This window comes from Tiliqua scincoides, chromosome 1, assembly GCF_035046505.1.
Source record: "Tiliqua scincoides isolate rTilSci1 chromosome 1, rTilSci1.hap2, whole genome shotgun sequence".
NCBI lineage: Eukaryota > Metazoa > Chordata > Lepidosauria > Squamata > Scincidae > Tiliqua > Tiliqua scincoides.
Genome location: NC_089821.1, coordinates 88,002,334 through 88,028,517, shown reverse-complemented (window position 1 = coordinate 88,028,517; position 26,184 = coordinate 88,002,334). Strand labels below are relative to the sequence as shown.

General features: G+C 43.1%; 1 protein-coding gene across 1 annotated transcript in view; it reads right to left on the bottom strand.

Annotated features, from left to right (window-relative positions):
• Positions 1 to 26,184, bottom strand: part of SPOPL (speckle type BTB/POZ protein like) — a 57,918-nt gene that overhangs the window by 13,653 nt on the left and 18,081 nt on the right. Inside the window, exons 2-5 of the mRNA XM_066611917.1 lie at positions 12,930 to 13,066; positions 10,580 to 10,701; positions 6,970 to 7,121; positions 4,299 to 4,426 (exon numbers count right to left, since the gene is read on the bottom strand). Of these exons, the coding sequence (XP_066468014.1) occupies positions 4,299 to 4,426; positions 6,970 to 7,121; positions 10,580 to 10,701; positions 12,930 to 13,007 (480 nt within the window). The 5' untranslated portion in view covers positions 13,008 to 13,066. The remainder of the gene's footprint in view (positions 1 to 4,298; positions 4,427 to 6,969; positions 7,122 to 10,579; positions 10,702 to 12,929; positions 13,067 to 26,184) is intronic.

Here is a 26,184-nt window from a genome sequence, read left to right as displayed (position 1 = left end):
TGGCTTCAAACAGACTGGGGAGAATGCAAGCATTAAGTTCAAATCAATAGAAACTGGCTGAAAGCAGTTTAAAACAGTGATTTCAACCAAAATATCCTGCTACCCTGTCTAACACTACTTTAGAGTACATTAGGTGGTACTGTTCACATAGGCACATGACATTGCCCTTCCCTGCCTGGTCTGACCTCACTGGGAGAGGAGACAGCTAGGATGGCACAACAAGATGTAGTTGTACATCTGCCTGGTGCTTCAAAAGAGGCATAGGAAGGGGGGGACATACAGCCAATCTGCAATTATGAGGCAAGCAACCCATTCCTATGCACAACTGCCAAGTGTACATTCACAAAAATGATAGCTGCAAAAAGTAATATTTGCAAAATCTGTTGAAAAGCACTGAACTGAGATGCCTAGTACTCAGGAATACTTTATAGCTAACCCATAATATTTCAAAGCATGACAGATATAAAAAATTGTAAATTTTTCAATTAAGTCACTGCAAGACAAAAATGAATGAGAATGGTCCAACCAAGAAAAAGGGGCGGTTGGCAGTGCCAGATGAGAGGGCATTTCAAAATGTATTTTAAGCAGCCAAGTGTCCTTTCTCATCTAGGAGATCACATTATAACAACTTCTAACCAAACAAGCAAGACCAGCTTCTCCAATTCGTGGATAAGTGTTCCAAGTCAAGGTTCAAAAGCTGTAGCTGTGATTTGCTATGCCTTTAAGTGAAAGGAACTTTAAATACTAACCAAGGAACTCAGATGGGACTATTTTTGTGAAACAAAAGTAACATTTGATTTCAGTAAATCAAACAATTTAAGCTACCCTGGCAGTGCAACGTATTTCATCATTTACATGTATAAGAACTGCCCCACTGGATCAGGCCATAGGCCCATCTAGTTCAGCTTCCTGTATCTCACGATGGCCCACCAAATGCCTCAGGGAGCACACAAAACAACAAAAGACCTGCATCCTGGTGCCCTCCCTTGCATCTGGTATCCCCAATCCCTATCCTTAATACATATTCACAAGCAAAACTAGTTCAGTCTATGGCACCAATTATTTGAATTGGGAATATTTTATTAGTGTAAGGATTCTTTTTCAGATGTAGACATGTGTTACATCCACTTACCAAGTGAATAATTGTATTCATAACAAATTCATCACACAGCTAATTTAGCCTGTCTGTCTAACTAAAATAAGATACAGCATATTTGCACCATTTAGTCTCAGGGGCCACATTTCAATTATTCTTCCTACACAGCATAATGACACATAATTAAGTTGTAATCTTGCCGAAAAAATTTTTTGTACACATTTCTTGTAAATACAAAGATCAAAGCAAACTTATTAGCACTTACAGCATCTATCATCCTCCTAAGCCACTAATCAGTCCATGGCAGCAGTGATAACCTGCCAATGTATATTTAACACTTGCTGTACTGTAATCTTCAAAATGAAATCTAGTGAAGAAGGTCAAGTATCATAAGCAGCCTTACTGGATTTAGATGCTCAGGCAGTTTGGGTTACTGGCATAATTTACAGCTATTTACATGCATTCTTCTCTGGGGCTAAATATTCATTCCTTCAGAGAATCCATGCTCTCCAGATTTTTCAGTTACTTTAAATACCCTGTATTTGCTTAGCAGCCAAAAACAGCAAGGATTGCCACCATTTTAAAATAAAATATTCAAAATAAATATTGTATAGATAGTAGGCCCACATCTAAAGAGTGCTATAATAATTTACTTCCAAACATCTAACACCATCCAGGGTCAGTTGTCATAGAAACCTTATCCATACATTGACAGTGAAAATGGCTTATAAGAAAGGCCATATTACTGCTATTTCACTAAGATGAGTATGCCATATGTTCCAATAGCAACTTGTTTCGATAGCTAAAGGTCATGGACATTCAATTCCTGGGAGCCATTGGTGAGTCTAAAAATATGGCCTAGCAAACAAAACCTTCAATGAAAGGATAAAGCAGTTTCATTCTCAGTCTGTGTATCCTTTCCTACCTGGCTTCTTTGGGGACGAACATTCCAGGAAAGGACAGGTGCCTAGTGCCACAATGACCACCATGGAGTACCAACTTGAGAAAATGGCTAATCTTATCTTAAGAGACTGAAAGCCAGTGCTCTGAACAGCCATCTCACCCCTGCTCTAATCAACTGAGGGCACAATCCTACCTCACCCTTGGCCCGGTGCAAGTCCCTTGCACCGGCCCAGGAGGGTTGCAAACGTGCCATAAGGCACATCTGCACCTCCTCAACAGTCAGCTGGGTCAGTGCGCAAATGTGCGCCAAGGGGAGGGAGCCTTGCATTGGCCAAACTCAATCAGCGCAAGGCTCTGGGGTGGGTGGGGAGCGGTAGGCGGGGTTGGGAACCAGCAGTTATGCCGGATCCCGATCCCCGCTCTCGAGCAGCGCGGAGTGGCTTCAAGCCGCTCTGCTCAGACTTGCGCCACCTCCTGAGGTGGCGCAAGTCCTAGGAGACCCACAGGGGCTGTAGTGGCTTACCTGTGGGTAAGGGGAAGTTTCCCCTTACCTTCGGCTGAGCCACTTCGAAGCCCTATCTTGCACTGGATACAGCGCAGGTCTCCTGGCCTGCCTTTTCCAGTGCAAGATAGGAGATTCAATCCACAGCTGTAAGTAACTAGATAAGCACAGCAGAGTGGTGTGAATACATGGAGAAAGGGCAACTCTACTTAGGTGAACTCCAAATTAAGAGCGATACAGAACTACTGTTGGAATTCAATACTAGGAATTCCTAGGACTCTTTCCCATCCAACTGCTCCCTGGACAGGTAAATATATCTTGCGTCTAAACTCTCTCCCTTCCATCCTATCTATTCCTCCCTTCTTCCCCATCTTTAGTTAGCAATCTGGGTTTAGCAGATTAAGGAACCCCTAAAATAGTCCCTACACCCTATCCGTTTCTGATTCCTTTTCGGATGCTCCCAAATACATAGCACATGCAGCCACCGTAAGCTAGATACACTAGACACAAGTACTAGAAATCTATACTTATCAATTCTCCATGTGTATTATGTTTACCTTTGTGTGTTTTTGCAATAAAAATATAATCCTTTGATTGAAAGTTACCTTTCTCCCAGTCTCCTCTTTAAGCTAAACAAGGGATTTCTTTGCTCTACGCTGTCTTGTTATCCAGCCTGCGATCCTAAAAGTTTCCAAAAGGCTAATATACTAATTCCCCTAAACAAAACAGCCTTTTTGGTAACATTACTACGACTGCCACCCCATGTTTGTGACTATCAGACACCCCACACTGCAAACATTTATCTAGCAGTATATCCTAAGCAGTCAAGAGCCAACATTATTAAATTCAACTACAGCATTAAAGCCCTTTGGATGGGCCCACTTTAGGTAAAATGTTTTTGCTGCCCGAAGGAGAAATCCTATTTTATAAACTTCACTGCAGATTTCAATGAAAGATGAAGCAGGGAGGAGATAATAAGAATCACTCAAACACTAGTAGGACGACAGTGGCAACCTGCGAAGAGCAAATACACTTAGTAAATGCTAAGTCACTGGAAGTGCTTATGTCACAGAAGTCCAGAGTTGAGATAACTGGGTCACCATGGTTCCCACTATGAGAACAAGTCGAAATGCTTCCCCTCCCCTCTGCATGCCAGGGGAATAGTTAAACCTCTGGTTTTATTTCAAGAACAGACCATAGTCCTGCATTATGCATTTAACTCAGGGAACGATAGCTTGTTTAGTAGAGTTAGAATAAGTCAGGAAGTCAAACCATGATTTGTTATCAGGCTACATTCTAACTCAGTTATCAAACTGGTATTTCAAATCTGTAGTGAAGTAGAACTGCAATTTGTTCTTACAGTGAAACTAGAACCTTGCATGCTTCTTTTGCATACGGAGAGGGCTCTCAGGGAGGTGTATTCTTGTAGGAGGAAACCATGATTTCCCCCCATTATATCTGAATACTTACAGAGTGTTTCCTGTCTATTCTCTTTCTCATCCCTCCACAAGACTACAGCAAATGTTCATCTTGGAACCATTCTTCAGCTTTACTTTCCTTCCAAGTAGCAATGCTGACACACAGAGCTGTAAGACCTGAAATCATGCTGAGATGTACAAGCCCTTGATTTAAACAAATCTGATCTGTAGCAAATGCTTAATAAAACCATTAAGCTTAAATCATTGTTCAGGGTAGTTAACACATAGGGGGAAAACATAACATTTAAACACACCTTATTTCTCACTCATAGCCATGGAAACTAACATTCTATTTCAAAAGCAGTGGTTGATTACCTACCTCACAAAATAACGTAAGCTTATCATCTGGTAAAAGACCATTAGCTTCATCAAGTAAAAAATCTCTTCGAATGAATTTTTTAAAACCCCAATCCTTGCCTTGAACAAATCGATATGCTCTTTGGCTTTCTAGTAGCAAAAAAAAAAAAAAAAAGGTAAATATGTTCAATTAAAAGAGACCCAATATTTAAAATCATTAATATGTGAATGAAATCCAAAACTCAAATCAAATCTAAACTAGTTAAAGTCTTTTTACAATGCATATCTTACAAATATCATTTGATGTAAAGGCTTGTTCATACATTACTTGCTCCAGTTATTGTGGATTAAACAAAGCTTAGTAAACATTTCCTAGCTGTAAATAGAAAACATATTAGTAATTCAATACTACTGCAATAGCACAAAAGAGAACTGCAGCAGTAGCACTGTGGCAAGCTGCATCTTTAAATTAAGCTACAAAAAAAGGTTGTGCATTATGTACAGTAGAATTATTCTGGCTAGGATCCAGAAAAACTGTACGCAAAGCTTCCAGCAGGGTTGGAAGGGCTCTCCCCTTTCTGATTCCAGATTTCCTTGCCACGCAAAAAAGCTGCTACAGAAACTTAGGAAATATTTAGGAAAAACTTCAACAGAGCACAAAGAGGTGGAAGCAGAAGAAGCCCTGACCTGTATACAAAAGCCCTTGGGTTGCTTTTATGATTCTTTGGCTCCTAGGTACTATATTCAGTTGGGTGGGATCAGCGCACTTTTCTCTATATCTTAACAAAAAGGTCTTAAGAGCAAGATGGTCAGAACTTTTTTAAATATACAAAATACTAGCGGGTCGAACTGATCAAGTGCAATCTTAATACAGATCTCTCCCCCTGTTTTTTGCAATTAGTTATAACTGAAAAAATGTATTCAGTTATATACACACACACACTAACTTAGATTTGAACTCACAACCAAAACATTACTTCTTAACCATAGTTGGTGCCATTTCTCATACTACAAACTAATTTCTCTCTCTCTCTCTCTCTCTCTCTCTCTCTCTCTCTCTCTCTATCTAATCACAACACCATGAGAAAGGCCCTTTCAATTAAAGAAAAAAAGTCATTTATCAATAGCCTCATTAATATGAGAGAGGGAAGCCAGCTGACAAGCCATCAATCATTCTCTCTGCAGGCACTTAAAAACAGCTTCACTCCAAGGGAAGCAACCCCTCCTTTTCCCCTGAGCACCTGAAAGAATCACTTTGCTCTGGGTCAGGGGTGCCCAAACCCTGGCCCTGGGGCCACTTGTGGCCCTCGAGGACTCCCAATGCGGCCCTCAGGGAGCCCCCAGTCTCCAATGAGCCTCTGGCCCTCCAGAGATTTGCTGGAGCTCACACTGGCCCAACGCAACTGCTCTCAGCATTAGGGCAACTGTTTGACCTCTTGCATGAGCTGTAGGATGAGGGGTCCCTCCACTGCTTGCTGTTTCACATCTGTGATGCAGTAGCGGCAGCAAAGGAAAGGCCAGACCTTTGCGCAAGGTCTTTTATAGGCCTTGAGCTATTGCAAGACCTTCATCCATTCATATAAGTTCATCTTTAATATATACATTTATGTAAACCTATATAAATTTATTCAAATTTCAAATGTAAATTAATTCTTTTTTCCCTGACCCCCGACACAGTGTCAGAGAGATGATGTGGCCCTCCTGCCAAAAACTTTGGACATCCCTGCTCTGGGTGAAGGGAGGGGTCCCTGCCTCGGAGTGAAGCCTTTCTAAGCGCCTGGAGAAAGACTTGTTGATGGATTGTCTGCCTAATGACTGTCTTACATCACAAAGGTCAGCAAGGCTGTTTTTAAATCGCCTAGCAAAGAGTCATTGTTTTTTAAATGGATTTGCTTTAATGTGATTTTTGCCATTCATGTGAGTTCTGGAAACACTCACAAATAATGAAACTCAGCCTGTATATTTACACCTTAGTAACTCAGTGGAGCAGCCTTTCCATTTTCCTTGCAATAACATCAGTAGGGAAAAATTAAGACCACAAATTAGCGGCAAATTCTGTAGGTTATAACTTGACTCCATAAAGAATTTAGGTAAATGCTATTCCAGAAACCACCAAATACTTAAACCATACACCCTGCTTTAGTTTCTCTAACATCTACTGGCCAAAACAGTTTGTAGATCACAATCTTAGAACTTGGAGTAAATGGCCTCATTCCTAAAACATTTTATCTGACAACATCTGAAAGTTTATTATGGAACCTTGACTAATTGTCGCCATGAAAAGTCTATCACAAAAGGCTAGAAACAACAATCCTCACAAAACTCCTTTTGGATAATAAATATGTATAACAAAATGTCAAGTACCCAGTTCTCAGTTGAATATAAAGTGGTGAACCACCTCTGCTAACTAGCTTGATGAGACCACGGTTAGCCAAAAGCACTTATTGCACCCAGTAAAAATTGTGCCAATAATGAATACTAACTACATCTACCTCTAAGTATAAAGACTGAATTAAAAAATGAAGTCATCAGAGTTCACAACTTTTTCTGAATGGCCTGTTTTTGCACAGAAGCAGGGAAAAGGTAACAAGTTCAATGGTGATTATAACTTATGCTTAGGTAAAGTGATGCAAGGCCTAAGTATTTATTCCTCAATCTTACTAACAGTGTGGAACATCAGAACATCTACTTACCCATTGCTTTTGTTTCTTCTCTTTTTGCATTTAAAAGAGAAAATTTAAATTTTGCTCTCACTTCACTTTTTGGACAACTAACTAGAAGTAAATACAATGAAAGGTAATCTTTGCTTTCATCATCTAATCCTTTTGGGTTTACTCTCAGGCACCTGAAAAATGAATATAAGGAACAAGTCTCAGAAATACTGATTATGCATTGTTGAGCTGTAAAGCTCTAATTTGCTAGAGATATTTATAGAGAAGACTAATAGTCTGATGTGTTTTTGTGTGTGGAATAAGCACTTTGGCAATCCTGAGAATTTCACCTTTCAGGTTGCTTACAAAAAAAATTATGCACACATACACACTTATAGCCTGTGCACTAGAGCTTCTGCAAAAAAACCCACAACATTCTGGTTTTAAATCTATCTTAACTGTCCTCACTGGGGAGATTAAACACTTTATACATAATTGCCTCCAGTCAGTCATATATAACTATATATCCAGAATGCTTACCATTTATGAACCCCTGCCCATAAGATACGGTAGAAGAAAGGGGCTCAACATTCCAACAGCTTGCATGAAAATTCAGCACTTCTTTGTTTCAAAGCGAAATAGCCCCACTTACAGAAGACACGTCTGTGCTATATAAAGTCTCAATTTTATTGGTCTGGACACCCAAGTATGTTTTACTTTAATATTAATAAACTGGAATACAGTAAACTTCAGACAATTCGGCATCTTCAAGACACGGATGGTGTCAGATTATCAGATTATCACATACTTCCCATTATGTGTACACTCTCATATGCATGCTCCCCTAGCCCTCTCTATTCTTCCCCGTCTCAATCTAACATTCTCATCACTATAGCAATGACAATAGCTACTTATAATACTCAAAGCTGCTCAGTTCGTCCCCAAGCAACTTCCATAGCCTGCCTGTGCCACAGTTTGCCCCTGCCAGTAGGGTCAGGAGTCTGCTCCCAAGCTGAAAGCACTTTCAGCAAGGTTTTGATGCCGGACCATTGGATTCCAGACAATCAGGATTTTACTGCATAACACTAACTTTTTAAGAGATAGAGTAAGGCCGCAATCCGAACCAACTTTCCAGCACTGACATAAGGGCAATGCAATTCCAAGGCAAGGGAACAGACATTGCTCTACCTTGAGAAGGACTCTATGACTATGCAGCACATGCCCCACTGGCACAGTTATGTCAGTGCTAGAAAGTTGGTTAGGATTGCACCCCAAGTAGCATAAAGTGACTCATTTGCTTAATTTCTTGATGATCATGCTTCATCATGTCTGCTTCCTTTGCCATGTAGTCCCATAATTTCTATAATAGACAGTGTTGCTTTGGACAGCATCAGGTAAATTCAGTAAGCACACACTAAGGTGGATTCTCAGTCTCTCCACTCTACTTCTGGATATCCCTCTTAACACATCTTGTCAGTCAGATGTAAATGCTTTCCACAGGAATGCCAGGATATTTATTTCAGCTACGCTTTGACAAAGCTGCAAAAGTGACAAAAAGCTGAGTCTCCTTTTTAGTTGTGATTTATTTAGTAGTATTCATACTAAGCATATCTAGAGAGGGGCAAAAAGCAATGCTAGTAATAGGGCTCAACCCACAATGTCCTTTGGATATGTCCTAAGATTACTCATGCAAAAGGACTTCTTTTAACTAAAACAGTAAACAATTCTGTTTGAATTGTTATTTGATTTTTCTCTGTAAACCGCTTTGTGAACTTTTAGTTGAAAAGCGGTATATAAATACTGTTAATAATAATAATAATAATAATAATAATAATAATAATAATAATAATAATTCATCATACTGGCACCTTCACCCTTCCTCAGAAAGTCAAAGATGGCACACATGTGATAATTTCATTTCAGGAACTTCAAGTTTCTGCCCTGGGAGCTATTTCTATTTCCGAGTGCTGCCCTGGGAGCTATTTCTATTTCCAGAAGGAGAGTTCCACTCATGCAAGAACACCTTGTGGAAGCAGAATGTTCCTTCCAGAAAGGGAAGAAGCTTTTGACAATAGAGCTGTACCCTGCGAAATCTTAGGAAGCCATAAAGTTATACCAACACAACACTTAGAGTGCAAATCAGGGGCAGCCTTCAGCAGGCGCAAATCCCTGTATGGGCTGTAAAGCATGTTAGCAACTACTCTTGAGCCAACAAATGCAAGCACTGGTATGGACCTGGTAAGTTTGCGCTGGCCAAGGAAAATGGTGGCACCCATTGAAAAGGATGGTAGGAGAGTGGAATGGAGGCGGATGTTTTTAGGAAGGAGATGGGTGGACTGGGAGGTGGATCAGAACTGGGAAGGGTGCAGGTTCTGCTGTGACACCTTAAGAAGAATCCCAACAGCCGTCCCTAGTCCAATCAGCCTTACACTGGTCGCTTAAATTTGCATCAGCAAAATCACTGGCACAGATCTGAGAAACCCCATAGGTGTGGCTGGTGCACAACACAGGGTCAGGGGAAAAATTCCCTTACCTCAAGTTGTGCTCCAGCCTTCACCTAACCTGAGGTGGATGCAGTGCAGGCCATTTGGCCTGCCTGTTCCAGTGCAAGTTAGGATTGAACTGCCCAATAAATAGAATGTCTGCTAAACCAGCAGTTAACACAGAAGCTGCACAAGATCAATCTGCAACCCCAAAAGCCTTCTAGAAAAATTAAATTTAATAGTAAGAAACATGGATTTCACCTTAAAAACCCATTGAAATAGGCTTGAGGAGGTAACGAGTTGCTTCCAGGCCATTCAGTCACTTTAATGAAGATTCAAACCTGTCTATCTGGCTTAAGTCCATCCACACCCCCACACCAGCACAATCATGTCACAAATTACATTTTGAGCAGTTTTGCAGATCTCCGAACCACAGTCACCATACACGCTCATGTATAAGTCAAAAAAATTATGCCCAAAAGTGTCCCTGAAAACATGGGTCAACTTATACACAGGTCAATACAGTGAATGGAGCTTCTGAGAGCAGCTGCTTGGTGAGGTGGGGGTGGGACTGGGCTGAGAAGCAGGATGAGAAAAGAAGGAGCAATTTTACTTGCAATTGTTACAAGCAATTGTTGTGAGGCAGCAACAGAAAGCAGACCAAAAAAGTAGCCATTTTAGCTTCTTCTCCAAACACTAAGAGAAGGCACTTATGGGAATTTCCGTCTGTATGAGGGCTGCTTCTATGGAAGTGCAGCATTGTACTCTTTACAAAGCCTACAGCTCCCATAAGCAACTTCATCTCCCTTTCTTTTTAGAAAAGAAAGTTAAGTGGCTTTTTGGCTTTTTACTGCTGCCTTAGAACAATTCCTGGTAAGTCATTTTCAAAACGTTTCACAAACCCCTAAGTGTTTTACTCCCCCATCTGAATGTCATAGAAAATTCCATGATCTTCGACTCAAAAGCTCGACTTATCTGTGGGATCGACTTAGGCTCAGACGCCTGTAGTGAGACTTAGATTATGTCCCATATTAAACAGTGGAAACTGTTCAACACTGGATAAAAAGGCATAGAACCCAAAAATGTAATGATTCATGATATATACCAAGAATTTTAGGACTGCATTAAAAAAAATATGTATCAGTGACAAAAAACTAATACCACCTTACCATTTCATTTTATCATTCGGTCCTGATGAAAAGGTGGAACTCTTTAAAACTTCACCCATTTCTTCTCTGCAGAAACTGAAGTTATTAATCGTCCACATGTAAGAAAATTTTACAACTTTAACCTGAATAAGAGATAGAAGATATCATGTCAATTTGCTAAGTTCAATTTTCTTCAACCTAATTTTAATAGTAAAACGCTTTGCGAACTTTTAGTTGAAAAGCAGTATATAAATACTGTTGTTAATAATAATAATAATAATAATAATAATAATAATAATAATAATAATAATAGAGTAGTTACTGGTGCAATAGACTGCACAATTTAAATTGCTGAAGGAAAAAACCAGTGGCGGACTTCCAGAGCCCTGCACCCCAGGGCAAAGGTCTACTATGGCGCATCCCACGGGATGTCATTGCCCCTTCGCATGCAAACCCCCCCCCCCCACTTATCTGAATCTTATGGAGCCTTGCAAGACCACAGGTTGCATTGGGGAAGCTTCCTGAGGCTTCCCCAACGCTTTAAACTGTGTTTCCAGAAAAATGGAAGCACAGTTTCCGACCCAATCGGGAGCCTCAGAGAGGCTTCCACGGGATCCTAAAGGTACGCGAGGCTCTGCACCCAGGGCATTTGCCCCATAGACTAAATGGGAAGTCCGCCACTGGAACAAACAATCAGTTTTTGGAATTAAGAAGTTACTTGGAGGAATGTTGTAAAAGCCAAAGTTATAGAATTACATTTGAGAAAGTGACTCAATTCCTTCTTTAGAAGAACAACAGGATTAGCCTTTAACATTGGAACAGGCAGCAGAGCCACTATTTCATTGTTCGAAACCCTAGAACTAATCAACCTCTCTTTGTCAAAGAGTTCCCGTTGCTCTTCTTGGTTTAAAAGTCAGGATTACTATATATACAAGAATAAAGTTTAAAATATGCACAGCAACAGGTTTACATTAGTTTATAATGTAATAAAGAATGTTTCTTGGACCTCAACAAACTTGAGGTTTCTTGGACCTCAACAAACATCCTCAATGTTTGATGGACCTCAACAAGTGGGAAACCCTGGCCTCTGAGCGGCCCGCTTGGAGGCAGGCTGTGCAGCATGGCCTTTCCCAGTTTGAAGAGACACTTTGCCAACAGTCTGAGGCTAAGAGGCAAAGAAGGAAGGCCCATAGCCAGGGAGACAGACCAGGGACAGACTGCACTTGCTCCCGGTGTGGAAGGGATTGTCACTCCCGGATTGGCCTTTTCAGCCACACTAGACGCTGTGCCAGAACCACCTTTCAGAGCGCGATACCATAGTCTTTCGAGACTGAAGGTTGCCAATACTGAATATACTGAAAGAATGTTTCTTAAGGAAGTCAAGTCCTGTGGTTCTCAGTGTTCTAAAGCTTAACAGGTTACACATACTGCAAATCTTTCGTTTACTCATTTGTAAAGTTTAGCTTTACATAATTTCTTGTTACATAATTACTTTTTGTGAATTTGATTTGGTTTATGTTTTGGTAGCATTAGAATGTGGTCACTACACCTAAAAAAGCATATACCTATATATGAATTATTGGATTCGGGATTATAAAAGCTGGTACAGGATGAAGATCTTTTGAAACTGTTAAGTGGTCCCTACTCTACCATGAGAACATTCTCAGGGACAGGTGTTCTTATTAAGAATTTTTATTCAATATTTTTTAACAAAAATGTTCCCAACGCAGTTTATATAGTACACTGAATGAGAAGATGGCTCTCAGAGTCTTAAGAAAAATACAAGGCAGATACAATGAACAACCACTTATAACAAAGTCATGTTAGTCTCAACAGGGGCAACTAGTATCCCCTACTAAATAGAAAACCTCTCTCTCTCTCTCTCTGCCCACTTAGCAGGAGTATATTTTGAACTCTGACAGCACAATCCTATGTATGTCTACTCAGAAGTAGGCCCCACGGAGCTCATTGGGCTTTACTCCCAAGTAAGTGTGTACAGGATTGCAGCTTTAGAGACTTTTGGTGCTTCATTTCTATTCTACATCTGAGCGACCTTCAGTATCTATCCTCTTGTCTATTATGATCTAATGCATTTGATCTTTTGCAACATAAATATGACTGTATTTTGAACCTTTCTATACATATAGTACATTATTTTTCAGAATGAGCCAAACAGAATGACCACTTTTTGCTTTTTAGTTGCTGAGGGACAACTATCTTCTTGGCCTTAAATGGCTGTTCCTGGATTGGCACTACCTTACTGCTGGGAGGCATTAACTAGAAACTTTATTCCATATGAACAAATGAAAAGGCATTAAATACACTACGTACAGTAAAAGAGCCAGACACATATGTAAAACATGTAGATTACCTGCGTGTAACACCAACTTTCTGCTATAGGCCCACTGGACATCTCTCCAGGTGGTGGTGGTGTGGGGACCCTTGACATCCCCACGTTATTGCAGAATATACAGTATACAGGCAGCAATTCAACCGTTAGTATTCTTCCTATACAAATTAAGATGAAAGTGGAGCATTAGCATTATTTCAAAGCACAGCAATTTACTATAATTTCTACACTGACTCATCTGCAAAGTTATCAGATAGTCATGGAACGCCATGTTTTACGCACATATCTGAAAAGTGAATATATTACAGCAGGGATATCAAACTCATTTCATACAAAGGGCCAAAGTTAGCATTCAAGGTGCCTTGCCAAGAACCAGAAGTTACATCATTAAGCAGATAATGGTCAGAAATAAACACTTTATTATCACATAGAAACTAAATTGCTGCAAATGACAGAAGAGAAAACGTGCAAATCTTGTTCATACCTTCAAGATATGCAAAAGTCCAATTATAATGGGGGCCAGATAAATTGCTGGGGGAGGGTACATCCGGCTTGCGGGCCTTATGTTTGACACCCCTATAACATAGCAATACCTCCAATAGCAAAGTGCATTCATTCTCCAAATGTCAAATGTTGTATGAAACAGCATTCTAGAAGGTATAGCTATCTAACAGACAGGAAACAGGTGCTGACAGGCCCAGAATGCACTGCTCCCATTGGCTAGAATGGCTGTCAATCACAACAGGACAAATAACACTGATTCAAAGCAGCAGCAGCAAAGAAAGCTGCTTTATGGGTGTGACTGTATTTTACAAATTTATGCTCTACTTTTTATATACAATATACCTCAACATTAGTAACAAAATTAAGAAGCAGTAAACAACCTTCAACAAGAAATATGACATTTTTCTAATGTAGTGACTAAAGTATCTTAACAGATGGTGTGAAAAAGCATATCTAACCACTCTGATTTTGATGGATTTCAACAGAACTGAACCAGCAATTGCCAGTCAGGGCTGTTGGCAGTTCATTTGGTTAGGAAAGAGAGAAATCTTGCTGGCAGATTAAAGTCACAACCTAAGCAGCTACTCAAGGGTTTGGTGCATCTCTGTGTGCAAAAGACTACGGTATTTGCAGGTTTTTTTTGTGTGGATTTGTGCCTGCTTTTTAACCTCACAATAGCAGGTGGAACACACGGCTAACACACCTTGTTGGGTTGTGTCTGTGAGTGGCTGTATACACTGAGTAGGGAAAGAAGGAGATAATGTGCCCTCAGTCAAGCAGTAGCTGGAAGAGGGTAAGAAACTGTCTTCAGGGTGAGAAACTAAACTTTCCAAGTGGAAGCACCTCAAAATGAATTCTGTTGGGAGCATCTGTGGAATGGAGCAGGAAGATGAGCCATTCTGCTGAATTTTGACAGATACAGGAGGAAGAATGAAAAACACCCAGCATTCTGTAGTTTTTGGAATTGTTTTGGGAAGGAAGAGGCAGCATCAGAGAAGTGGGAGGTGAGAAGGACATACAACTTAGAATGTTTTAAGCAGGCAACAAGATGGGCTGGAAGGGTTTTCAAGCATGGGGGATGGGGTTCTAAAAACTAAAGAGTATTGCCCATGTCTTCATTCCCTTCACAGGTGACCTACATGACATGTTGTGTTTCCTGTGTATGGGTGTCTTCTTTTGGAGGGGAGACCAGAAAGTTGTTAGGGGGCTTGAAGAATGTTGTTGCATCATTAACACATATTCTGTGTTAACACCACATGTTCTTTCATTTCATGTGAATGAAAGTACTGATTAAAATCAGAGTATGTGATGGATTTTTATTCAATCAAGAATTCCAACAACCACTCTATGCATGTTTACTCATAAGTAAATTCCAGTCAATTTTACAAGACTTGTTCACAGGTAAGTGTGCATAGGACTTCATCAGAAATCTCCAATATGAGTAGAAAATATTTGGTACCAGTGGATACTATGCAGAGTATTTGAAAATGGGCAAATTTCTCATCATTTTGTTTAGGATACTTAGGGCCCAATCCTATCCAACTTTCCAGCACTGGTGTAGCTGCTATACAGCACTTGAGGAAGCCTATGTGACTGCCACCGCACTGCAGGATACAGCGTACACCTGGCTGGTACAGCTGCATTGATGCTGGAAAGATGGATAGGATTGGGCCCTTAATATTAAATACTTCAGCCTACATCAATGAACACCCTAACAAAGTTTCTGACAGAGACATACTGACCCACAAAGCCACCTCAACTTTATAATAGCTCCCAATACAGGTGCAACCTATTTATCCACAGATTTTTTTAAATCTGCGGATTTGTCTCAACTCGAATGGGGTGGGGGAAACTGAAAGTCACACATCCGTTTGCCTCTTTTGCCTTGCATTAGCTTCTTGCTCCATTTCCAGGCAGCCCAAAACACTGCAAAAAGGCTCCGCCTCACCCAGGCAGGGAAACAGCCCTGGAGCCATGGAAGAGGTTCCCCTTGCAAAGGAACAGTAACACTCTTGGAGCCCCTGAGCCAGCAAAGAGGCTGAAGAGGGGAAGGGGGGGTGGAACCTCTGTAGCCAGAGCACATGCAGCGAGGTGGAGCGCTCTCTCTCTCTCTCTCTCTCTCTCTCTCTCTCTCTCTCTCTCACACACACACACACACACACACACACACACACACACACACACACACGGTAGCAACAGAGGGATTGTTTTAAAAAACCCAGGGAGTGTTTGCCCAATTTCCTCCCCCCCCGATGGTGCAGGCTCTCCAGCCTACAGAAATAAAACAGTCCAGCAAGCAAGCCTTCCCAGCAAACCAAAGCATGAGATTTAGGCTAGAAGCCTCTCCACACTTTCCTGGGAGTAAGCCCCATTGACTGGAATGGGGCTTACTTCTGAGTAGAAACGCATAGGACTGGACTTTTAAAAGCTCAGCATCCCACCTGTGAAAGAAGCGAGACAGCTGGCAAAGGGAGGGCTGAGGGCTGAGTACAGAGCAGGGAGGTGAAGAAACAGAGGAGAGGGGATTGATAACAGCTGCCTTAGTTTCCTTCCATCCAGAAGTGTCAGGCTGCAGCATATTTGCTCATCTCTATAGAATTTAGCACAACACGCGTTTTGTTAATCACGCCAAGTCACGGAACGGAACTAACACGGATAAATAGGCTCCACCTGTAGTTCCAGTTTGTCTGTGCATTTTGTAGAACACATATGTGATACTGAGTACATGGCAGCCAAGCATAACCCAGACTTGACTCATCTTACTTTTGCTCAGGCTCTTGGCAAAAGTGCATCAGGTCTCTCAGAACATTTTGGAGGGATAAAAAGGTCAATTACTGTTCACTGGAGCAACAATTGTCTCAGCCCTGGGCTGGCTTGTGAGAAGCCTTGTAAAATTCCACAAGCAGTTGCACCAACAGTTGACCAACTTTCTTGGTCACACTATTCAGACCTGCAAACAATGACATATCCTGAGAGCTTCCTGGTCTTATAGTAAACAGAATCATTTGTGGTCACAAAAGACATAGCTTGAGACCTGGTGTCTCCTAACCAACTTCACTAGCAATTCAATCAACGATTTTATGCTAATCTAGACACAAGTCTCCTGGGAATACACAGCCACACCTTTCCCAGCACATGAAACAAACTGCAGCTACACTGGGGATGGATGATTGGAACCCATCAAAGACCATCTCAAAACAAAAAAACTGGTTCAGGATGAGCTCATCCCACAACAGACTCGGTATATGACAAAAATCTTTATGAAAGGACTGGTCACAGACCTCCAAAGTGCATACTCTCCTTCCTCCTAATGCATTAGAATTAACTGTTGGTGCTACATCAAACACCCCCACACCACTCCCTTCAATATCCAAAGCATCTCTCTGCCACCAGACACCAAGATAGGTATTTGGCCTCCTGCCTCTCTTTTTGGCTTCCTTTCTTCTGCCTCCCTTCCATGCTTTTGTACCTCTGAGCAAAACAAAAGCTGCTGAGCCCCCACTGAACTGCCCCTTGAGAAACCTTCTTCAGTTCTCTTGCCTTACTTCCCCACAGAAACTAAGGTTTCTGCCTAGCCCCTGTTAAGTTCACTATAAAACCCTGTATTGGTCTCAAACTTGCATAACTTTCATAACTCACCAGGGAAATACTGCATATTGGCTACTTAGCCCCATGACTCCCACATCAACCACAGAAAAGTGCTTTCTCTCTCTGTCACCTACCTATCTTCAAAGTATTTCAGAAACTCTGGGAGAATTTTTCAAGCTTCCTCAAAAGCTGTTAAGAGAAACAGAGCACTTGAATTTATCTCAGCTACAGAAGGAACAAGGTCATTCAAGCTTTTAAAAACGTAATGATTCTAGGATGCAACTTGATGAAACAAAATCTAAAGTTCCGTTTCAACTCCCAACAATTAGAAAAACCCCTCATTGCAGTTAGGCCCAAATTCTAACCAATTTTCCAGCACTGGCACAGCTGTGCCAATGGAAAATGTGCTGCATTCTGCAGTTGGGGAGCACTCATGGAGGCCTCCTCAAAGTAAGGGATTGTTTCCTTCCTTCCTAGGAGCTGCATTGTCCTTATGCTGGTGCTGGAAAGTGGGTTAGGATTGCGCCCTTAGTGGTACACAGTTGGGTTGAACTAACAGGTAGACTGTAGGCTGAACTAATTTTTCTTAACTCTACTCAAAAGTATCAATTCTTTGAAAGCGTGTACAGGGACGGGATTATGCAAACTGTCACTATGTGGAAATACAATTTCTCTACATTGTATTGGAAACGTGGATTCCGCAAACAAAATAGACCACACCCAGCCCTGTGCACAAGATCCCATTACTCAATTCATTAAAATAGTCAAATATTCAAAAACAGGCAGACACAAAAATAATTTCCCCAGCTTAAAAACATATGCCGATTGCAAAGCGATCAACACAGGTTTATTAATTAGACAATTAGAGCAATGCCAAACCAAACGTTTTCCACAAATCTGCATTAAAATGGCACTAATTCATCCAACTGCATATGGATTAAATGGAGAAACAAGGCATTAACTGAACCCACCCATGCTGACACTGAGTGCTCTAAAACGCAAAAGGAATTATGTTATTAAGATGGGAATGGTAGCACAGATTTAGTATTTTCCTCTGTCTCAGTTTTCTTCATTATAACATCTATTAATAACCAAGGGAAGTATTCCCTCAAAACTCAGGTAAAAATCCAAAAGTTAACACAAAATGATGTTTGAAGAAATTACAGAAGAAAGGAGTGGAACCACTGCAAAACAGTGCCTCCAAGCTCCAACTCAGCCACCTGGCCCAGGTCACCATGGTCAATGGCGACAAAATCCGGTGACAGGTCCAGCATGTCCCCCGTCTAATCCTCAGTGCAGATTATCAATCAAGGTGACCAAGGGTATCTCTGTCCTATAACCCTGTCTGCAAGACATCTAGTTCGTCTGCTTATTCCAGAATTTCACTATGCTAAAAAAACAGAAGGTTGAACTCTTGTTAGAAATTATCCAAGACCACTGGATCTAGGGAGGTTTTCTACCACCACCTTTAAGGCTTATAGCAATATCCCCTTTCTAAGAGATGAATTTACTGTCCTCGCAGCCAACCCCATCCCCAAGTTGCTTGTAATAGCCATGCTGGGCAAAGATTGAAAAAACAAGCAGCAGGCCTCACACTCCAGAGAATCCTATCTACACCCTCAGGCCAGATAAACTTAAAAAATCCCAAACAACTGGACAGGCAGTACAGAAGGAAAATCTACTGATCCTGTCAACATGGAGTCCAACTCGAGATGAATCTGAGCGATTTTAACAGCGAAATGTTTTACTAAAACATCACAGTGGACATTAAAAGAATCTCCTCCATTCTCCTGAGGTGTTAAACATAACACGCCCTGCAAAATATGGAACAGCTCTGGACAATATTCTGCCAATACAATAGTGGCAGAATGAAAGACTTCTTGGCTGGCATCACTGCCATGAGCAGACACTAAGGGCGCAATCCTAACCCCTTATGTCAGTGCTGGAAAGCACTGACATAAGGGCAATGCAGCTCTGAGGTAAGGTAACAAACATTCCCTTACTTTGAGGAGGCCTCCGTGAGTGCCACCCAACTGCAGGATGCAGCACACGTCCCATTGGCACTGCTATGCCAGTGCTGGAAAGCACTGACATAAGGGGTTAGGATTGCGCCCTAAGTTGTACTCTGGCCTGTATTCAGTCAGTTTCATTGCAAGTCATTCCACCACCAGTAAAGTCATTCTTCACCAATGGCTCTAGACCAGTGCTTCCCAAACTCCTACAAGGGAGTTGGGAGCACTGTGTGTGAGGGGCAGGGGTTAAGGCAGCAACACAAAATCCAGGATCACGCTGCTGCCAGGGACGGGAGGGTTGTTTTTTTTACTTCCAGTGAGCATCAGAGTCCTGGGGCGTCCAGGAAGTCTTGGTCCAGGAGGTCGTGACACCCCAGCCTGACGGCCTGAGGTGCAGGGAGTCCTACGTGACCATCTGCAGAGCTCCCTGAAGCTTCAGAATTGAAAGTGGAGCGATTGCGTCCACTTCTGGTATTGTGGAGGCAGGGCACGATCGCTTCACTTTCACTTTGGAAGCTTCAGGGAGCCCTGCAGAAGCATCGTGCAGTGCTCCCTGCACCCCGGGAGGCTGCAGAAGGCTCTGGTAAGTACGGTCAAGCTCCTGCAGCCCCCTGAGTGACGTGATCCTGGAGATTGCATCACTGCCTTCCCCCTGCCCCCGCTGCCTCCCCCCACCCCTGCAAGGACTTAGAGCGGTTTTCAAACTCCCTGAGAGTTTGAAAACCACAGCTTTAATCCCTGGGTAAAGAATAATTGGTTGAAAATCTTCAATTCTTTGGTTTCATGAACCAATTTTACTCTTTTCTATGTAGAGAAGAGAGAGTGGTAGTTGAATAATGTTCAGCTGGTGTCCAAAACATCTAAGGTTGATTTTTAGAAGTTTAGGAACAACCCTGGAGTAATATCAGCAACGGGCACACTTCAGCCAATGTTAAAAATTTAAGTCCATTGACGTCAATGGGGAAATCAAGTGCATACTTAAATATAAATTAAAATAGACAGGATGTAAAAATGCTTAGCTCTGGTTTCCTTGCACTCAGTGTATACTATGACAAATGAATTGTCCAGAGGTTGAAAAATAGCAGTGTTAAGCGGAGGCTCTTCCCATGAACAACTAAACTTTAAGAAATCAGTATGGGAATTTTAAGAGTAGTTCCAGGTGATGTTGTTCAACTTCTGCTTTGGTAGTTATCCAAAAGTTATCATCAGTTTGGGTTAGCAGTGCCATAGAAGACTGGCATATTGAGCTTGTAATTCCTCACAAAGCCTCAAACAAGGAGCTGAAATGGTCTCCGAGGTCTCTTAGCTTAATTCTTAAAATCAGCGCTAGCATTATTTATGTTTAGCAGTCCCACTGCATTGTCCAAGATAGATGCTGTCCCTCTCAAGATCAAAGACAACATGCACCAAGGGCCCATAAAGCACAAGGTAAGAGTGAGATTAAGAAAAAAAAGCTGTCAAAGTATTTGACAATTGTCTGCAACTATCAAGCTCTCTTTCATGATTCACAGACAGCACAGGGAGGTCCTTAAAGATGAATCTGATCTGAGGAGGTATACAACAGCTGCTTTTCCAATGTTTGGAGGGAATTATTTCAAGATATCTAGTACTCTGGGGGTAGGGGAAGTTTGTTGTGAAGTTTGATCAAATGAGCATTCCTACAGCAGGCACAGGTTTAAACATCTCAGTGATCAATACAGAACAGAAAAATTGCAGGTGAAAGACTCAAAGTGCAGTAATAACCTACAAATATCTACTATGCAGCATGAAAAGACTCAGCATGCTGCCAGATTTTCTACGTTTTGGTAAACGCTGATATAAAATTTGTTATAACTGCAGCACACTTAATGGTCACAAGTCTAATACATTATGACAATACTGCAAAATAAGCTAGTTAAAAATAAATCACCTTCCTAGTCTTAGAACTCGTGTTTTATTTGTGGCCAACACTTAACCAAACTGCACAATTAGACATACAGTGGTGCCTCGCATAACGAATGCCTCGCGCACCGAAAAACTCACAGAACGAAAGCGTTTTGCGATTTTTGGTGACTTGCACAACGAATTTTTATGACCCGTGCTTCACAAGACGAATTTTTGTTTGTTTGTTTTGGTTTGTTTTAAGGGGGGGATCGTCATGCCAGTTTATGCTCACATTCACCCTAAGGAAGGATGATAAGTTCTTGGGGTTTCCTCGTGCAGCAGCGGGTCAGTCAGCATCCCTCCCTCCCTCGCTCTCACACACACACTTACACTCTCTTCACCACCCCTCACTCACTCACTCACTCACTCACAGGGCCAGGCTCCTGTGTGCCTGTCAGGGGTTGCACGTTCTTGCTCCCGCCCGTTTTTGTGCCCCCCGCAAGCCTGGAACATCACAGCCCTCTCTCTCCCCAAGCCTGGAGCATCCCAGCCTCTCTGCCCCCAAGCCTGGAGCATTGCAGCCTCTCTTCCCCCCCCCCCCGCAAGCCTGGAGCATCACAGCCTCTCTTTCCCCCCACCCCAAGCCTGGAGCATCACAACTTCTCTGCAAGACAAACACTTTCCCCCCTCTCTCACACACACAGGCTGCCCCCTTCTCTTACACACACAGATGCTCTGCCCCCCCACACTCACACAGCAGGGGAGGGGTGCCTTCACTCACCTCATCCAGCATCTGAATGTAAGCCCCCCCAGCAACCTGCCATCGCAGCCTCCCCCCCGCAAGCCTGATCCCATTCACCCTAATAAGGGGGGATCTTCATGTCAGTTTATGATCCTGTCCACCCTAGTAAGGGGAGGATCTTCATGTCAGTTTATGTAAGCAAGTCCCATTGTGCTTGCTCCCAGGAAAGTGTGCACAGGATTACAGCCTTCAAGCTCCCCACTCAGCATCCCCCCCCCCCGTTTTTGAAATCCTCAGTACAGTATGTATGCCTTTAAAGAGCACTTAATAAACACTTTGTAAACCAAATTTGACTTTGTTCTGACTTTTCTTGCCCATAGGAACGCATTAATTAAATTTCAATGCATTCCTATGGGAAAACGCGCTTCGCAAAACGAAAAACTCGCATAACGAAAGGACTCGCGGAACGAATTAATTTCGTTATGCGAGGCACCACTGTACAACAAAAACTACAGCCAGCCCAAACCTAACCTGCGCAGGCACAGCCTGGTAACATGGCCTGCACTGTATTCAGAGCAGATAAGGAGGAGGCTGGAAGTCTATTCAGGGTAAAGGGATATTTATACCCCTATGCCAGGTAAAATCCCAGCCTACCCTATGGGGCTCCTCAGGTCTGCACCTGTTATTTAGCTGGTACCAATCTGGGAAAGCTGGTGCAACACTACAAGTCCCAGGAAGGGAGTTAGGATGCCACGGAGGATTGCTCTGCCATTCCCACCCCCCTGCTGGGCCTGTCCCACTCTGTTCCATCCCCAAGAAACACCCCCTCCCCCTTCTGGAATGCCCTCCCGCCACCCTCTCCCAGCCCCTGCATCATTCGGTGGCATACTTACCTCCGCCAGCAGCTGGGCTTCTGGATACAGTACCAGGGTGGTGCTGGCCTCTCCGCTGGTACTGCCGACCTGCGCAGTGTTGCAAATGCACCTTATGGCACATTTGCGACACCTTCTTCCAGGGCAGGGGCCACTGCACCAGCGGATTGGCTTCTGAGGTTTCTGCTGTCATTAGATAAGTTGTTCAAGTCAAACATTTGTTGTTCAACCAAAATTTCACTGGAATGCAATCACACTCAACAACTACTGGTTGAGTCTCATTATTCATGAGGGTTCCATTCCAAGAACTCATGTGGATGGCAAAAAAATCAATTTAAAGAACCAAGTGCCTTTGCTCTAGTGATTTACAAACAGCCTTGCTGACCTTTGTAATGTACACAGAGACAATCAGTCTCTCTCCAGGAGCTTAGGCTTCAATAGGAGGCAGCAATCCCTCCCTGCACCAGGAGCTCCAGCAAGGGAGAAAGAATGGAGAAGGTGATAATCACTGCCATTTAGCCTTCTTTTAGGGTGCTCAGCAGGGGAGGGAGGAGTGAAGCCTGCAGAGAGAATGATTGATGGATTGTCAGCCGGCTGCCCTCTCTGGCATTATTAAACAACTGTCTTCCTTTAATTGAAAAGGGCCCTTCTCATCAGCTTTGAGATAGAAAAATCTGTGGATACTTAGGTTATACCTGTAATCACTTATATGACTGTCTCTCTGCAACAGTAAAAAGCAGTTTTTTAAACTGTGATTTTAAAGGGGTGCATTTTTTCCCTTCTCCAGGGATCAGCACATTCTCATTTGCAGGGGTCATTCATGTCTGAGTCATGTTTGAGTCAAATCGTGTATAAAAAATCAATGTATAACAAGGCTGGACCTGTATGTCTATTCTAGTTAGTAGGCCACACTCGGTATATAACCATTTACAACTTGAAAATAAAATACTCATATTGTACTTGTCAATGGGACGTGTACTTAAATTTGTTCGCGTACTATTTCTAAAGAAGCTGTGCTTCTTGCAAACAAATATATCAGCACAACATTTTCTACACTACTGCCATTTTAGTCAACCCAAGACAATCTGAGGATTGCAAGGAAGAACAAAAGCAGCAGCTCAATGCTGAACCAGGTTTACAATCAAATGGGGAAATTTGGTCTTACATGTGAATTCCCCTTCTTATTGGTCCCAGAGTGGCTTATGGCCATGTAGGCTGTTGTCAGAGAATTGTGGGTGGTTCTAACTTGAAGCCTCTGGACCTCAGGAGGTAGGTTGAGAGGCACCATGGCAAGCTACGCTGAACTAGTAGGGCAATCCATACCAACAATCTGAGATGTTTTTCTCCAAGAAGAGGAAGAAACTGCCAACCTTCACTTCCATGCTAACTCCAAAGTGCTGTGATCTCTGGCTGAGTATCAGGCAGTTCTCGGTCAAGTTGACAACCCAGCTGTGATCTCAGAGACATACTGTGCCCCAAGTTGGAGAATGCAAGAATGAATCTGGATGCCACCAAGATCAGAAACCCTCTGCAGATGTCAGTGCACCACTAGGAGCAACCAGAGTGAAAACCAAGAGGCCGATGAAAGACCAAACAGCAACACCCAGTACTGAAAGTGGTATCCCACAGAGAAACAGGAACTAGGATTGAAAGCCATGATGAGGATGTGAAGGTAGGCTTTGGAAAAGTCTACTAAGGCCAGGAAATTGTCCTCCCTGAGGGCAGTGAGGAGTGACAGGGGGTTTCCATCTTGAAATGCTACTTTATCATCAAGCCGTTGGGCTACTTCAGGTCTAGGATTGCTCTGATTTCTCTGTTCTTCTTTGGGATGATGGTGTAGAGCAGGGATGTCAAACTCATTTCATCCTGGGGGCCACATTGGATTTATGGCACCTGCTGAGGGCCGAACTCCAAATGTGGCACCCGGATGTGACCTGAACACAGGAAGTGCTGCCACTTGTGTCACCTGTTTTTTTTTTAAAAAAGATGAGGCTTCCCCCTCACTCTGCTACCTCACCCCACCCCAGACCCCATTCTTCCACCAAGCATCCTCTGCCTCCACCACCCCAGACCCCATTCTACCCACCAAGCATCCTATGCCTCCCCCCACCCCAGACCCCATTCTACCCACCAAGCATCCTATGCCTCCCCCCACCCCAGACCCCATTCTACCCACCAAGCATCCTCTGGACGCCAGCCAGCCAAGCCCCCTAATCGCTCCAGCAGCCCCAGCTACCTGCCACTGTAGCCACGGCTGGAGGAAGATCCAAAGACCGTGGACGCCGCACACAGTGCATCCAGCTCTCAGAGTCCTCTCCTGCCACAACTGAAGCCCAGGCAAGCTCCAGTTGTGCCGGGAGAGAGTTCCACGGACAGGGATGCCGCGCGCAGCACCTCCGGCCCTCAGAATGACATTCTGAGGCCTCATAAGGCCTTGAAAGGTCATTTCTGGGTTTTCCAAAAAGCAGGAAGTGACCTTTCAAGGCCTTATGGGACCTCAGAATGTCATTCTGAGGTTTGGAAATGCTGCAAACGGCGTTCCCAGTCCTCTGAATTTTCCTCTGGCCACGACTGGAGCAGAGCTCGCGGTCGGAGTGAGAGGGAGTGGGGCAGCCCCAGAACTCCCCCAGAGCAAGGGGGCCGACTCAAATGGCTCTGCAGGCCGTATTCAGGTTTTTGGATCATAGGAAGAAGGCCCTGGAAAAGTGAGAATTAGCCACCAAGGTTCCTAAGGTGGTCGTGGAGGCCTCAAACCCCTTTCTAAGAGCCACCAATACATGCTTGTCACAGATGTCAAGTAGAAGTCCCTCACTGTCCGTGGGAAGGATTATGTGGATTCCAGAGTTGCTACTGGGGCATCCACCAGTGTGTTCTTCAAGCTTGGACATGGGCCCAGGTGGGAGACCATGAAAACCTGAGGCTGCCTTACGAAGGGATCTCCCATTCCCTTTCCAGGATTTGTTTTGTTTTTAAAAATTGGGGAAAAGTTCCTCTTAGGGCCATAAAGAAAGGCTGCCTTGGACACCTTAAGCTTAGAGTGCAGGGAACCTTCCTCTTCTATTGGTTCCTGTGTCAACTCCAAGACCCTGATGACCTTAGGAGTCTAAAAAATGGGGGGGGGGAGGACAAGATTTCTTGCTGAAGCAGCCTTCAGGACAGAAGATGGTGCCCAATGCTTGGTGTCAAAACAGAGCCATGTGGCTGAGGTCTGTTGCAATACAAGCTGTAGTCAGGAGCTCCTGACCATGGTTTCTGCTACAGCGGCAACATTAGCTGTGCTCTTTGTGTCACTAATGCAGGGGCGGAGATGACTAGCCAGGGGATTGGTGACTCTGGCCTTCCCTGCCACAGGTGGGAAAGAGACAGAGGAAACAGTAGATCCAGGCTCCAGCACACCTCTTATTCATTCTTTTCCTAGGGTTTGCACTGCAAAAGGCATGGGAATCGTTCCAGGGAAAGCTCTTGAGCAAAGCCAAAGGGATTCCTACTCCACAACCCCAACTAAGATGGGGGAGCAAGAAAGCAAAGAGAAAATTTACTATTACTGCTGGAAAACAAACACCTGAAGCTCAGCAGGAGCTGAATGAGGACCCCTATTAGACAGGCAAGGTTGAAGATTAGTGATCCTCAAACTTGTGAACCTGTCTGGCTAGCAAGAGGATGAGCTTCCCACAAGGAAAGTCTAAGGCATCCTG